Below are 16,069 nucleotides of genomic sequence, written 5' to 3'. Positions count from 1 at the left end.
TGTGACAGACGTATCTAGCAGTTGTCATCTGACCTCTTTGAACTCCTGAATCTGTGGCTGCTCAAACATGCCAAACACTTTGAAACCTGCCCCTGTTCTCTGCTGCTCTTCACATTGTGTGGTGTCTGATTAAAGATTTTGATTGCCTGCATGTTAAATTAGGCCTGGTTGCATCAATCATAAATAATCATAAATGCATTTTATTATTTTGTTGGAATATTTCATCGCACTATATTTTACCATCGGCAGCTGGCTTCAGTTGAACAGGCTTTTAGCAACTGGCACAGCAACATAGCAGTTCAATTGTTCAATCCACAATTTTGACTGATCTGTGACTCAACAAATATTAAAAAGTATTATTAATATACACTTCCTACGTACTTCTACATACAGTAGACTATTTATTACAACTTTTTTTGATTGTTGTTTTGTAATTCTCGGAATGGAGTTTTTTCTATCATTACTTTACCACTACAGTCATCATACTTTGCTTTTGGTGGACTTTATTATGACGTTATTTACTGTATTTGGCTTCCTAATAATTTAACCTTTAAATTTGTTTATTGTAATCAGATTCTGAACTCACAGTGTAAAAAAACTGTGTTCACTCCTGCGTTCAAAATTCCATTTAAATAAACACAACACTATGGTCAAATTTAGCTATCAGTTTGAATTAAAGAGTTTGTTCTGCCAAAATCTTTTGCTTCTTGAGAACTGTGATGAAAGACCAAGTTCAAATTTGTGACAAATATAATGGCATCAGCAAAGTTAATATATTTGCAACTCAGATTAAAAATGTATATTCAATTATTATATTAACAATACTAATGCACAGAAGCAGTAGGATGCCTTTTACTATTGTGAAGCCAGTTTCAGCTAAACTTTATTCGGGGCTCAAATAAGGACACATATTTAAGTGTAAATGCTATTCCTATAAATGCCACTTCTGTGCAAGTATAAAAAGTGCCCCAATTATTCCCTGAGACCCACTTTATTACATTCAAATTGATTTTGTTTTCGGAGATTACAAAACTTAGAAAACAACAACAATAAAAATGCATATTACCATAGTATTTATAGTCTGTAATATAGCTGCCCCCAGATCTCAAGGCATTGCACGACATATGCAATTAGACCAAATTTAAGCACATGTTGCCTTAAAGCTACTGTATATCTACAATATTATATAATTTAAATACTTTTTATTCTTTTTGTAATAACAAGTCAACAATACGAATAAGTCATTTTGCACCCGCTGCATACTCAGCTGTACACATTTAGTAAAAAAAAGACACTTGTGGTCAGTCTTTGTGCAGGCAACTGCATCATACAAACTGCAATTTATATAAACATCTTTTCCCCATGGTTTCTGATTGCAAATAAATAAAATAAATATTTCGATAGGTGCCCAGCAACAAGTTTGCATCCGGCCACACCTAAATTAATCCGACCACGATCTTACTACAAACTGGAGAAATAGAGAATTTCCCGATTGGACGTAATGACGGCATACATTTACACGTCACAGCACGTAAGACATCACGGTGTCACGTAGGACAGTTAGAACAGGCCCAGTCCGGACTGTTAAAACTTATGATTACATGCTCTGCATCTTCGTCTTCCTATGGCTTTTAACATTTTATAACAGGCGGAACATCCCTGCTTCCGCAGTCGCTGTGGTTAAAAGCGGGGTGTTCCTGCAGCTACTTCAGCCCCACCCTCCGCCCCAGCAGTGGCGGTGTTGCTTTTATTAACAGTCGCGCGCGGTGGCTCGTGCTATCCTCCACTGCTTAGTACTAAAAGCTGGCCCCTCGCGCGCATGCAGCAGAATGGCTCGAGTGGCTCGAGCGGCTCAAGCGCTTCTGATGGCGGGAGCAGGGAGCGGCAGGGGCTGTCCTTCAGTCCGCTGCCCGCTGCTACTACACGGGTGAGACGCTTCATTCAGGAGAGACGGACGCTGCCGCTACCCAGAGTAATGGTGGTATTCTCGGCCGCAGGGGACACCGAGAAGCCAAGCGATGCCATGTCCACTTCGGACTCCACGGAGGACGATTTCAGAAAGCCGGCCTCCCCCGCACCGAATCTCACCCTGAGCAAGCCGCTCCGCTCCCCTCTGAACACCCATGAGCAGGAGGTAGGCCACTGTACAGGAGTGTTTACATGGAAAAAAATATGTTAAACCACCACATGAACCACAAACATACACAAGCTAGCAAAATGAAGTCGGATAATATTTGTAGGCATCTGAACATAACAACTATCCCTAACAAAAGTAAAAGAAAGGAGGACACACACCCAGTACATCTGAGTCACTGTCAAATGGACTAGCTTATTAAGTTCCCATATAACTAACTATTAAAAAGTATTAACTAAAATTCTTCTAAAAAAATATACATAACGGTACTGTGAAGTTCTGCATCTGAAATCATCACTCCATGGCTAGTGTACATGGCTATTAATGCAGGTATTTTTTATGGTTTAGCACTGTACCTGTAATCAATCAGCAGATATAGAAAATGTATACATAATTTAAACATTGCATATGAAAACTGTACATGCAATAGGTTATATACATCCAAACGGATAAATCTTGGTGACAGTTGTTTGGGTTTGGTTGGCTCGCAGTTGTCACATGACTTGTATTAATAAACAAGTCATGTGACATGGCCTCCTTGGTCTGTCAGCTCTCTGATGAATCTAAACATGGCTACAGCAGAATAATCCTCTTACTATGCGATCTGACTTTCAAGTCATGGTCACGATTGGACACTTAGCACCTTAAACCTTTTCACTTTCAACACATCTCCATAAGCTAAAGAGCTGTTAAATAGGCATTCAATTTTTTTTCTGCTGAGATAACAAGTGCAATCCAATAACGACCAACAACTTACTCAGCAATTATTTTATCAATTTCAGTACATAATGGGGCTGGGACACCACTATCATGTAATAGGGATGAACAACATTTGTATAAAATTCTAAGACTGCAACTAGTGATTTTCTTCCACTTCTTTGTTCTTCTTCTCCTTTTCTTCTTCTTGTTTAATCTATTAATCTGTTGGACTATAAACCATCAAAAACCACTGATAAATGCCCTCGGTGCAGGTCTGTGTTTAAGTCAGAGAGGGAACGCAGCACCTCCCTGGCAGCCCTTCAAATTAAGGATTGGTTCTTCCAACAAGCTTAACAGATCAATGACTGTATGTAACCACCACATACTGTAACATACACTTGAAATATTAAGTATACAAGTCTACTTTGTACTCAGAAGGTCACCAAAAAATAGGCCTATACAGTCAATACAAACTAGCAAAAATAGTATGAGAGAAAGTTTCTGATGATTATGGTCTAAACCTTTAAACAGACTCTTGTGGCCTAAAGCAAAAATAAATGGCTTATTAAAAAATATATTTTTGTTTAATACAACAACTGGAAAATGTAGCGACATTGAACTGGCTTGTCATGTATAGTATCTTTTTCAGTTGCTGGTTTGTATAAATTCCTAGTGTTTGTAGCTGTAAAAACCAAAATGCTAAGTAACTAAAGGTACAGTATGTAAGCTGTTCAAATTTGTCTTTTAAAATATATTTAGGAGCAGTGCAGTGATATAAGCTTCTAATAGTTATTGAGTAATGTTTGCTCTACTATCTAATCCAAAAAAGGCTGTGGAAGATTGTAGCGGAGCAGAGATAAGGGGGGCTGGTGGAGATGAGTGGTATGATTTTGATTCTCACCATAGCACCAGCTTAACTAACATATTGTAGCTTTAATACATTTAAACACCACAGTTCTCAATATTTGAAAAATGCTGAAATGTTGAAAAGCTCTATAAAGTATTAAATATAAACCAGTCTAAAATTCATATCCCAAAATAAATAATCAGTAGACATACATTTCTAATTTCTCTCGGCTCCATAGTGTGGTTTTGTAAGCTAACTGAAATAAATTGCTGGTTTTCATAAATTATCATCAGGGTTCGAAACTGTTAGTCTTCTTATTTATCCATTTTATTTAAATTCTTATCTTAAGTTTCCTGAGGTTATCTGTCTGAATGTTGGAGGAATGTACTTCACCACTCGTTTGTCGACCCTGCGGCGATATGAGGACTCCATGTTAGCTGCCATGTTCAGCGGGCGTCACTACATTCCACATGATTCAGAGGGACGCTTCTTCATCGATCGGGATGGAACATATTTTGGGTGAGTAACACTGTGACTGAGTTCTACACTCAATATCAACCTAAGATATAAAATAGCATTAGAATCACAATGATTATTTTGGTTGTTATATAGATGTTTTTTTTTTTGTAAACCAGCTTTAGTAAAGTTTATTATGAGTATCACAGAAACAATTATAGGAGGGAGGGGATATACTGCACACAAAGGTAGAAAGTGGGTAAAAGTCAACCACGACTTTGTGGAGGACAAACATTTAGTTGAGAAAGAAACTTTAAACTATGCAATCTAAAAGTGGGCTTAAAGCTGCTGAAAGACATTTGTTAGATATCCAGTAAAAACTTTCTTTCTCTTTGCCATCTGCATTTGCTCTAACTTGCTACTTTTTTATATGTGAACTTGTCTTTATTTTAACAGTTGTAATGCCTTTGGCCTTTACTTACATGGCTGTCGCTCTACATTGTGAAGGAGTGTAAAAGGTAGCGGATTTGTGACCAATGGCAGCAGAAATTGACTCGCATAATATTGTAATATTGTAATATTGTGTTGCTTTTCCCTGGTGCAGTAAATGTCATCACAGGTCAACAAAACTTTACTGAGATCTGTAAAGAATTCACCATTGAAATACACCAGTCTCCAATTGCTATTGGTCTGAATTAGTGCAGAGCAAAACAGACTGTCTACAACACAAATAGATTAACATAAACAGTGCAGTGATAGATAATAAAAATGAAATTGTAAATTCGCTGAAATTGTTAAGAATTATTTTAGAATTTGCATCTAAATCATGATAACATGATAGTTATTTGTTATAGGAGGCTGAAACTGACAAAACAAATAGTGTACTTTGCTTAAACATCCATGCAACTAGTCAGTAGAAGTTTTTATCAGTAAGGACATTACGGGCAGGTGGAAACAATAGACAGTGAAGACTAGCGCCTCCCAGAGGACAGTAAATACTTTTTGAGATCATGAATCCATCCATCCATCAGTGGTTGAGACAAATGTCTCACCTAAAAATGTCAACATTATGGTGGTGGTAAATTAAAACTGAAAACTTACATTGAAGACAATGAGATTAATTCCTGGTTACTGTAGTGTACAAAATTTATTAAGATCAGTCTGGACCAAAGTGGACCAACATCTCCAGAGCCACCTAAATCAACAGCATCACTAAAATGGAAAAGCAAATTGTTTAAAATATGAATGTGATAACAAGCAGGGGTATGGTGTTTTCCATATGAATGCCCCCGTGTGTGTCTGTAAAGAGGTGTGTATTAAATATTTAAACACATGGACCTAGCAAAATGCAAGATGGTCCAGTAGATGTGTAACTACATTACGTAATAAAAGATCTAGAGTATGTGGACTCACTGCAGTTTTACAACACTCACAAGGAGCCTTTTAATTTTGTTTCTGGGGCTGTTTTCATCCCTTTTGTCTGTATATATTCCGTATTAATTTTATCCTCTGTGTTCACAAACCTGCCAGGTTCTGTTACAGAGAAGCAGAATCACCAGAAACCGATGCAATACAGGGGAGATTCAAATAGAGAATTTATTCATATTTTTTACGTCTTTTTTTACACCGACTGCCCTTCCTCACACAACCCAGGCTTGTGACCGGCAATGCACGGCTGGGGTGGTTTTGGTCTTCAATGTCTTGCCCAGGGACATTTTGACATGTGGTTGGGGAGAGCCTGGAGCAAGAGTCCTACCCTATGGTTGGTGGACGGCCACTCTACCAACTGAGCCACTGCCGTCCCCAGATTCAAAATAGGTTGTCTTAAATATATACAGTACTTTTTAAACTTCTTAGGTCTGCTTTGCTGTATGGGCAAGGTTGCAATGACAATCCATATTTATTTCTAGCTCTGTTAACCAAAAAATACAAAATACTACTAATCTACACAATATAAAAAAAACTAATTTTCCAGAACAATGTGGCTTCTACTGTACAGGCAAAACTCAGTTGTTAGCACAAGGTGAACTACGAGCAATATTTTTTTACGAAGTCTTCTTAAATATATTTCTGGTATACAACCCCAATTCCAAAAAAGTTGGTAAGATCTGTGAAACATAAATAAAATCACAATGCAAATCAATGTGATGCCATGCTGTTATGATGGATGCAGTATGTGGTTTAGCATTGTCTTGGTGAACTGTGCAAGGTCTTCCCTGAAAGAGACATTGTCTGGATGGGAGCATATGTCGCTCTAAAACCTCTATGTACTTTTCAGAGTTGGTGCTGCTTTTCCACATGTACAAGCTGCTCACACCATAGGAACTAATGCATCCCCATAGCATCGGAGCTGCAGGCTGTCTACTGATAAACAAGCTTGATGTTCCCTTTCCCCTTTAGTCTGCAGAACAGGGTCTCCATGGTTTCCCCAAAAAAATAACAATTTTGATTCATCTGACCACAGAACAGATTTGCATTTTGCGTAGAACCCTTTTAAATGAGTTTGGCCCAGAGAACACGGCAGAGTTTTTGGACTGTGTTCACAAATATCATGCTTCTTTGCATGATACAGCTTTAACTTACACTTGTGGATTACACGGCGAACCATGTTCACAGACAGTGATTTCTGGAAGTGTTCCTGCAAGAAATCACAGTTCCTTCCAGCCCAGGCAGTAATATCAAGTAGCGAATCAAACTTATCTTTAATGTAGTGCTGCCTGAGGTCCCAAAGATCATGCCAGTCCAGTTTTGAATACTCCTCCATTTGTTTTTTATTTGTGGTAATTATTTTTCCAGCCTTTCGTTGCCCTAGTCCAACTTTTTTGTGATGTGTTGCTGACATCAAATTCAAAATGAGATAATATTTTCCATGAAATGGAAAAAATATCTCAGTTCAACATTTGAAATGTTGTTTATGTTCTATTGTGAATAAAATATAGGTTGTTGAGTTTGCAAATCATTTGCATTCTGTTATTCTGTTATATTTACGTTTTACACATCTTGCCAACTTTTTGGGAATTGGAGTTGTATTATACCAGGCTCCTAGAGTTCTTCAGACCTAGGCTCTCATTTATGTCATTCTCTGTTCTGATGATCCCATACTGCCTCTGTGATATTTACTGTCTGGACTCTGCAGGCCAGTAAGTGACTAAGTGACTGCATTTCATCTGCTGTTTTTTCCCCACTGCATTAGCAGTTAGCTTAGGATCATTGTCATAGTGAAAAATAAAACTATTCCCAATTAGATGCCTTCCAGGAAGAATAGCATAATGAATTAAAAACCTGTCTGTACTGTTAAGCATTCAAGATCCTATCGATTCTGACAATATTAAAAAAGTGAGTGGCATTAATGCAGCCCCAAAATGTGACAGACCTTCCACCATGTTTTGGAAAAGGCTGTCTCATTATTAACTTCTCTCTAATTCTTCTTACACATTGTTGGGGATTGAATCTGAAATTGTCAAACTTTAATTCCTCACTTCTTAACACTCTTTTGGAATGATCTTCAGTCTCTGTGAGCTTTTACAAATCTCAACCTTCTTGCCCCTTCTAAAATAATGGTTTCTGTTCTCAGCATCCTCTGATCTCTCAAATAAAAAATTGAGCAACGATTTCGAAGGTTTCTAGGTCTTAACTCATAGTTTGTCCCCTAGAAAGTCCAAGACCTACTAAGTGCACTGGGAGGTCCAACTAAATTCTTGTTTTTTTAGCCTAAACAAGCTGTTTTTTGTAATGAATACTGTATACATCAAAAAAGATCAGGGGCTGTCAGCATGTTCCGCTGTGCAGGATTTGATTGCTTTGGCATGAAGCTTGTACACCGGATACCCTTCCTGCTGCAACCATTCCCATTTTATCCGGGCTTGGGACCGGCACCCTTGATTGCTGGGCAGGGCCACACCTGGCGGGTTGGATTCAATCCCATGGCCTACTGCATCCCAGCTCAATGCTCTAACACATTTCCTATATTTTCTCATTCTAATAAAAATAAATTAATAAATAAAAAAAAATAACACAATCCAGAGGTGCCTGAAGACTTTTGAGCAGCCACGGTATTAGGTACAGTTTGTAGGCATTAATATAATATTAGTATTAATATAAAAATAGCAGGATTAACATAAAACAACAACTGGATTAAAGATCTGTAGAGGGAAATGTGTCAAATCCCATTACTTAGGTAAAAGAGTGTGTTTGCATCTGATTACCAGAAACTAATACAAATTAATGGTCCCATTAATGGTTTTTGATGTACCAGTGATGAGTAGGTTATCGTTACAAGTTGTGTGTCCAGTTTTTTCAAATCATCGTGAAGATTTTATCAGGATTTATCCGACATGTCATTTTGTGTCCTAGTCACATTGTTTTCATCCAAAGGGACATCCTGAACTTTCTCAGAGAAGGTGAGCTTCCTCAGAGGGAACGAGTGAGAGCAGTGCACAAAGAGGCTCAGTTCTACTCCATTGGCCCACTGCTGGACAGCCTGGAGGATATTCAGCCTCTCACAGGGGAGAGGGTTCGGCAAGCTTTCCTCGATCTGCTGCCCTACTACAAAGGTAGCTTGATTCTGTGTCCCTTGCTCACTGACATGGCATAGCTGTTAATGTGTGTGTGTGTGTGTGTGTGTGTGTGTGTGTGTGTGTGTGTGTGTGTGTGTATATATGTGTGTGTATGTATATATATATATATATGTGTGTGTGTGTGTATATATGTATATATATGTGTGTGTGTGTGTATATATATGTATATATGTATATATGTGTGTGTGTGTGTGTGTATATATATATATATATATATATATATATATATATATATATATATATATATATATACACACACACACACATATACATATATATATATATATATATATATTAAAAAAACAATCTAGCTGTTTAATCTAAATCTTTGACATAAGCTTCAAAGTTTCATCCATTTGGGCAAATAAGCACCATTACATATACTGAATTAGCTAGTAGCCTTTTTTCTTCGCATTGTACCCTCAAATACACATACTGTCATGACCAAAAATATCGGCACCCTTGCAATTTTGTCAGAAACTGCAACCCTTCTCTCAGAAAATTGCAAATGTTTGGTATTTACATGCTTACTGTTTTTGTTTGCACTGCAAAAACACAAAAAACAGACAAGAAAAGTCAAACTTGATAAAGCTTCTCACAGAACTCAAAAATGGACACCTGTCAAACTTGTAAGAAATAATTGGTTTTCAAGCATGTGATGCTCCTGTAATTTGTATTTAGACACACCTGTGGCAAGTAACAGCTGTCGGCAATATAGTAATCACACTTGCAACCAGTTAAAAAAAAAACCTTTGTGTTGAGTGTCACACTGAGCATGGAGAAAAGAAAGAAGTGTAAAGAGGTTTCTTTGGATTTGAGAGAAAAAATAGTGGAAAAACATGGACAATCTCAAGGCTACAAGTCCATCTCAAGAGGACCCTAAATAACTTCCAAATGAATTCAAGCTGATCTGCAGTCACAGGGTGCAACAGTGTCTGCTTTGCACCCTGACAAAGCACTGAAGAGTTCTCTAATGGCCAACAATGAGTCCAGATCTGAATCCTATAGGACACGTGTTGAGAGAGCTCAAAACAGCAGTTGGGAGAAGACATCCTTCAAATCTGAAAGACCTGGAGCAGTTTGCAAAAGAAGAATTCCAGTACAGAGGTGTAAGAAAATGATTCATGGTCACAGGAGGCGATTCATTTCAGTTATTTCTTCCAAAGGAGGTGCTACCAAATATTAAGTTAGGGCTGCCAATAATTTTGTTAAGTGCATTTTTTGGGGATCTGTGTAAAATTGTATCACATATGTGAATATGTAATACAATATATAAAGTGAATACTATAGCATTTGCAACTGCAACAATTTTCTGAGAGAAGAGTTGCATTTTCTGAAAGAATCGCAAGGGTGGCGATGTTTTTGGCCATCACTGTATATTACTGTAAAGAATTAATAATGAATTAAATAAATAATAACAAGTAAAGATCATAATAAAAAATAATAATGAATACATCTTGATAAAGTTTTGTCTGTATTTTTTTAAATATGTGTATTATATTTGCTCAGATTTGACTGCGCTATGCAAAGCAGTTTGAAGTTGATGCAAATAGCAAATGTTGTTTTCAGTTTTAAAAAGGTGCTAAAGTGCCTCCACATGCTGTGCCACTGCTGCTGCTACTTACTGAATAAGAGTTCAGGCCAAATCAGTGATCAAAACTACAATAACAACATTTTGACACCATGCCTCTCGCTGACAGTTGGAAAACCTTGTAACTACAACAGGATCCATACTGGAAACAGCACATACATTATAGGACTACTAATTGCAAAGATAGAAATTTACCTTGAATTACATCTGACTACAGAGGTTGACATCTGCTGCCGCTGGCATGTCGTGTCATTTTAATGTCAGGAGATGCAAACTTAACACTAAACCTAACATACTGGATCCATAATACACATTCAGCTAGTATAAATGTTCTATCATCATCAGAAGTAACAAAATAAAATAAGTAAATTATTAAAAACTTAAGATTGCATCCAACTTGATAAACAAATACAGAATTTACCTGAAATTAATCTTTTGTAATGTTTTTGACATTTCAATATAAACTGATCCAAACTTTTGCATCCAACTGTACATGACTGACTTCAACTAAGCCTTCAAAATGAAATAACATCGTCACATGTAGAGAACATTAATTCATTTGTTCAAGTGCCACCTGGATAATTTGTGTGTCAGTTGCCGTTAGCTTTATCATGACATTCAGTTTAACACAGCTCACTCAGTTATGTTAAAAATAAGGCTAGATTGAGCCACAGATATCCTTTAGATCCCCTGTTGGGATACAAAGGTAGCAAATTTTAAAGAGGGACCAAGGATGTTGAAAAAGTCCATGTTATGGGGGTTTCTATATAAACCTTAGCTTTCAGCATTTTAGTGGTTAAAAATAGCTCAGACTCAAAGATGAAATTGAGATCTTGTTTGCTGAGAAGCCAAAAACAGGTTTGAGTGGCAGCTCAACGATTTTTCTCCCTGGCACAGGTTGACTCCTGACACTAATGAGCTGCAGAGACGTTGACTTAGAGAAACCCAGACATAATGAATTGTGTGCCGTCAATGCATATTACTTTAAGCTTATCAAACTACTATAGCAACAAACTTTTGTTAAGTTTAGTAACCGCACACGATTGGTCCCCTGTGAGGTGGGCTGTTTCATTTCTTTAACATGAATCTATTTAAGCCAAGATCTGCAGCGGCTGTGGACTGACCATAAATACATGCATATATTCTGTAGTACACACACAGTTTTGTTCTTCAGCTTAGAAATTATTTCACACATTTTATAGATTTTTATTTCAAGTAAAAGGAATACAGACTGATTTCTCTCCAGTGATAATAATTACTTAATTTTGTGGCTGGTGAAGGAACTCATGACATATTAAATTACACTCAATAAAATTCTTGATAAATGAATTGTATAAAAATCAATTTATTGATTTCTATACATAGTCTCATAGTCTGACTGCAGCACATGGGATCCCAAAAGACACAACTGGACAACTGAAACTGCTGCATCCTTTAAGACAAGTTTTTACATTTCGAGTATTATTTTTGAGTATGCATTGATAGAAGTAACTGTTTTCATTACAGACAATCTGGAACGTATTGTGGAGATTGCCAAACTCAGGGCCATGCAGAAAAAGGCAAGGTTTGCCAAGCTGAAGATCTGTGTCTACAAGGAGGAGATGCCCATCACACCATATGAGCGTCCTCTTTTTAACTCCCTGCGCTTTGAACGCTCCGACAGTGAAGCCAAACTCTTTGAACACCACTGCGAGGTGGATGTTTCCTTCGGACCTTGGGAGGCAGTGGCAGATGTTTATGACTTGCTGCACTGCATTGTCAGTGACCTGGCCGAGCGGGGCATTGCTGCCGAGCAGCAGTGCATTGGTGTCTGTGACAAGCACCTTATCAACCATTACTACTGCAAAAGGCCCATCTATGAGTTTAAGATCACGTGGTGGTGACGCTGCAGGGAGACACTTGTGGCTGATTGGACCAAAAACCAAAAGGATGGTTGTTGCATTTTTATTATAACTTGGCCAATATTGGTTTGTGCATTGGAGTTGCCAATATTTTCTGCTGGTGTCTTGATATGTGACCCTTTAAATCCTGCTCCAGCAAAAGTATTCTGGGTTTGTTTGCCCATAATATTTTTTTATTTCCTGTTTGCCATTATACGGATTGGTGTTCAATGTCTTTGACATCAGTGCGATGGTCAAAGTAATAGCAACACCTGTCTGAACCACAAAATAAAGCTCAACTGCAACACAACCCATCTTCCAAAATGACAAGATCAGCACCTTTTTAAAATCTTTCTGATTTTTTCAAAATCTGAAGATTATAACCTTCACGAAGGGCTTCGGGTGGCATGACTGTTGTTTTAATTTTGGCTTGGAGTAAACTGTCTTTAGTGAAATCATTATGACTACCTTAGGATTACCTTAAAGAGTAACACCCCATGAAAATCCCGTTTTTGCTGACCTGTAGTACAGATGTACAAGTGCACCCTGGGGATGCATTTGGTTACAGGTGCAACAGAGCACACGTCTTCATTCACAGCAGAGAAGAAACAGACTTAAAACGTTCAACTGTCCAGCTGTAATTAAGTCACCATTTATACATCTATTGACCTTCAAATGGTGACACGTTCAGTTCAAGTTCATGTTTTATTTTCTCTGTCATTGTTTCCAATGCTTGTGTTTAGGGGCAGCACTGCTCATGTGATCAGACACCTTCTTGTAGTACTCGTTGTACACAGTCCATTTCACAGTCACTATAGTTACAAAATGTTAAAGAGAGTGAAAAGGCTTTGCTAAAGCCATAGCTCTGTGAACCTAGCACGATTTTATTGCACAGACATTGTAGGAAAGATGTCACCAGGTTAGCAGCGATTTGTTTGCTTTGGAACTAGAATGCTCAAATTAAATACATATGGACATATTCTGTGCAGCATGATCACTGAAAAAGACTCACAATAAGCCTGCCTAGCTTAAAATGTAATAAATTACTTTATGTTAAGTGTTTAGTTTAGGAACCAGGAACCTAGGAACCGGTGATTATCTGACCACACCAACCTATGGTTGAGAGTAGCTCCCAAATTTTGGTGCACATTTTTGCATTTACTTTCAAGTTTCCATTTGCCAGATAAAGACTAGATTTTCTTATCTTTCAATGGTGACTTAATCCTGCTTGAAGGGCCAAATTCATCCAAAGTGGTAGAAGTTGCTGTAACTACAGTGACTCTCTTTTGGAGTACAAGGTTTACCAACGCCTCTTTGGATCCACGTAGCAGCACTGTGGCTGTACCAGGGTAGATGCAGACGAAGTATTGAAGCCACTGCTGAGAAGCTGCTCTTCTTTTTTTTTTTTTTTGCATCGGCAGCAGAGCTCAATGTACGGTGATATTCTAATTATTTATTGTCATTATTTATAATTATTGGCTACACTCATTAATCCATAACTTATCAGTGTAACTGTAGCTTTGCCCTAAATGATATTTAAGGATCAAAACTGTCTGACCACATTTGTAGAACTAACATTGAGAGAATTTATCTTGACTAGATTGAATATTGTAAGTAATGTAAGTATAGTGACATCATATTTTTAGCACTAAGCTTTGTTTTGGAATACAGATCAACTGTTATGTTTTAAAAAAAACAGTATATTTTAATTATGCAACCTTTTTAGGAGTCTGTTTTTCAAGACCTGGGAATGATTGAGTGGTATCCATTTTGTCATTGTCATGTCTGTCAATGTTGAAGGAGCTATATTTTTCAGAAACCAGTGCAGAATGGTACAGTAATGTCATAGTGATACAGTCTAACTGGAAAATGTAACACTTGTTATTGTCGTGCACATAAAGACCTTAAATATAACAACTTCGGTAGTCACTTAATGTAAACTTCCATTTTATCAGCATTTTATCATTTTATCAAAATTATCCAAGCTGCGACATAGCATCAAAGCCAAGCTAACAGGGAGCTTCCACTTTGCTTGACAATACTAGTTGTTGTAACTAAGATATTTTTCAACTATACAGAAAGCAGCAGCATCCGTTACAGAAAGTAGCAGCATCAGTAAATCTTCACTAAGTAAGCTAATATTTTATTATTTTGTAAATGTATTATTTATAGAGAATGCTGGAGAGATGCTACATTCTTCCTTTGGAGCACTACAAATCTTAATTTTCACTGTAATCTTTGCATTTTTCAGGAATGTTCTATTTGTTTCTGTTAGCTTCTAGGAAGCTACACTTAGTCTTTGGATTTAGTTTGTGTGTAGTGAAAAAGCAGTATCTTGTTTTTATTTCTGATAAAATTAAAAATACATTTAATGTAAAATGTTTCCCTTCCTTATTATGAAAGTGTGCAGAGGTACTGATTGAAAAAAATACACAATGTCATACACGAGTAACATGCTAAATGTGAGGGGCAGCTGTGTGGCTGCAAGTTCACAGACTACGTGCTACGACTGACTTCACAAATTCAAAGTACTGTAAAAAGCAGCTCAAAAGCTCTTTAAAAACTGCAAAAGCCACTGTATAAATCATGTAGCTCAAACAGAGCTATAAGCGATAAACATAATTGCAATAATTTGAACTAAACAAAGATATTCAAAATAGCAAAGAATTCCTTCATCCATCATCTTCACCAAAGGATGAATCTTACTCAAGTGATCCTATTGTTACTCTTGTAAGGCTGGTTGATATTTTTTTAGATTTTTAATGAAATGTCCCTACTGAGTGGATTCAAAATGACTGCTCCCATATAGTGACTCATAATGACTAAGGATTTTTCTGCGGTCCACTGGGCTCTGATTGCCCTTTCACCCCCATTCCCATATAATCTGAAGTTTATCCATCATTAACAACATTGGGTAACAAAGTCAAGTTGTATTAATTTGAAATTTTAAAATGACATCACGTGAACAAGGTAACTTTTCTAACGTCAGAATGCTTTATATTGTCACCACTTTAACCATATTCATTCAACAGATATTCACAAACTTTGTGAATAAAACTCCATGACCCTCGTGCATTGTTTCTATGAAACATGCTGCAAAAAATATGTCACAGACTAGTGTCATCACCCAGTAAGTTTTCATAAATTGTTTATATGACCAAGATTTCTACAGCAGCATAATTTGAAAAATGATTTTATTTTATTATCTTAGCCCACATTTGTTAAAGATGATTGCCTGGATTCTGATTGTTCATGCCACCCCCCAACTTATATTTGAGGGCATATTTTTTCCTTTGTGAGATGCATTTTCCTTCCCACTAATGTGGACTGAGGAAGAGCATCTTGGTTCAGCACCATGGACAGCTCTATACTACTGAGTACTTTCTTTTAATCTACTGCAGAAGAAGAAGTTTTGTCAGGTTTTCATATGCTTTGTATTTAAAGCAATTAATAACTGAAGCTGTTGAGTAAGTGTAATGGAGTAAAAAAAAAACTGTCCCTCTCAGTTTTAGTAGCTGAGAAACATAAAGAGGCATTAAAAAGAATAAACATACTTTGTACAAGTACTAGCTTCTCAGATTGGTATCAAAAGGTTGATTAAGTTTTTAATCCAAACTTTAACTCTGATAATTGTTATTTAGGTATTTTCTTGATTGTAATGTTAATTTAATTTGGATTGGTTTTGTGGTTATTCTTCCTTAATAAAAGACCGGCCCGTGTCCTGCTCCTAGAGCTGAATAAATTAATAACTGATTAATCAACTGAGATAAAAATAGATTGGCAACAATTTTCAGAGTTGAGTTATTTTCAAGCTAAAATGCCCCAAATTCTGTGGAACAGCCTTTTTCTTGTGATGCCAGTTTTTCTGCTTTATGTGACAATAAA

At 37.0% G+C, this 16,069-nt stretch overlaps 1 protein-coding gene across 1 annotated transcript; it reads left to right on the top strand.

The window, feature by feature from the left end:
- Positions 1 to 1,523: 1,523 nt before the first annotated feature.
- On the top strand, positions 1,524 to 14,563 carry kctd7 (potassium channel tetramerization domain containing 7). The gene is made up of 4 exons (XM_067494267.1): positions 1,524 to 2,134; positions 4,030 to 4,199; positions 8,511 to 8,689; positions 11,811 to 14,563. Exons 1-4 carry the CDS (start codon positions 1,820 to 1,822, stop codon positions 12,185 to 12,187), a joined length of 1,041 nt encoding a protein of 346 aa, XP_067350368.1. The 5' UTR covers positions 1,524 to 1,819; the 3' UTR covers positions 12,188 to 14,563.
- Positions 14,564 to 16,069: the final 1,506 nt, after the last annotated feature.

The sequence above is a fragment of the Channa argus genome, chromosome 24, assembly GCF_033026475.1.
Source record: "Channa argus isolate prfri chromosome 24, Channa argus male v1.0, whole genome shotgun sequence".
In the NCBI taxonomy this organism is placed as follows: domain Eukaryota; kingdom Metazoa; phylum Chordata; class Actinopteri; order Anabantiformes; family Channidae; genus Channa; species Channa argus.
This window is presented reverse-complemented; position numbering and strand designations above follow the sequence as displayed.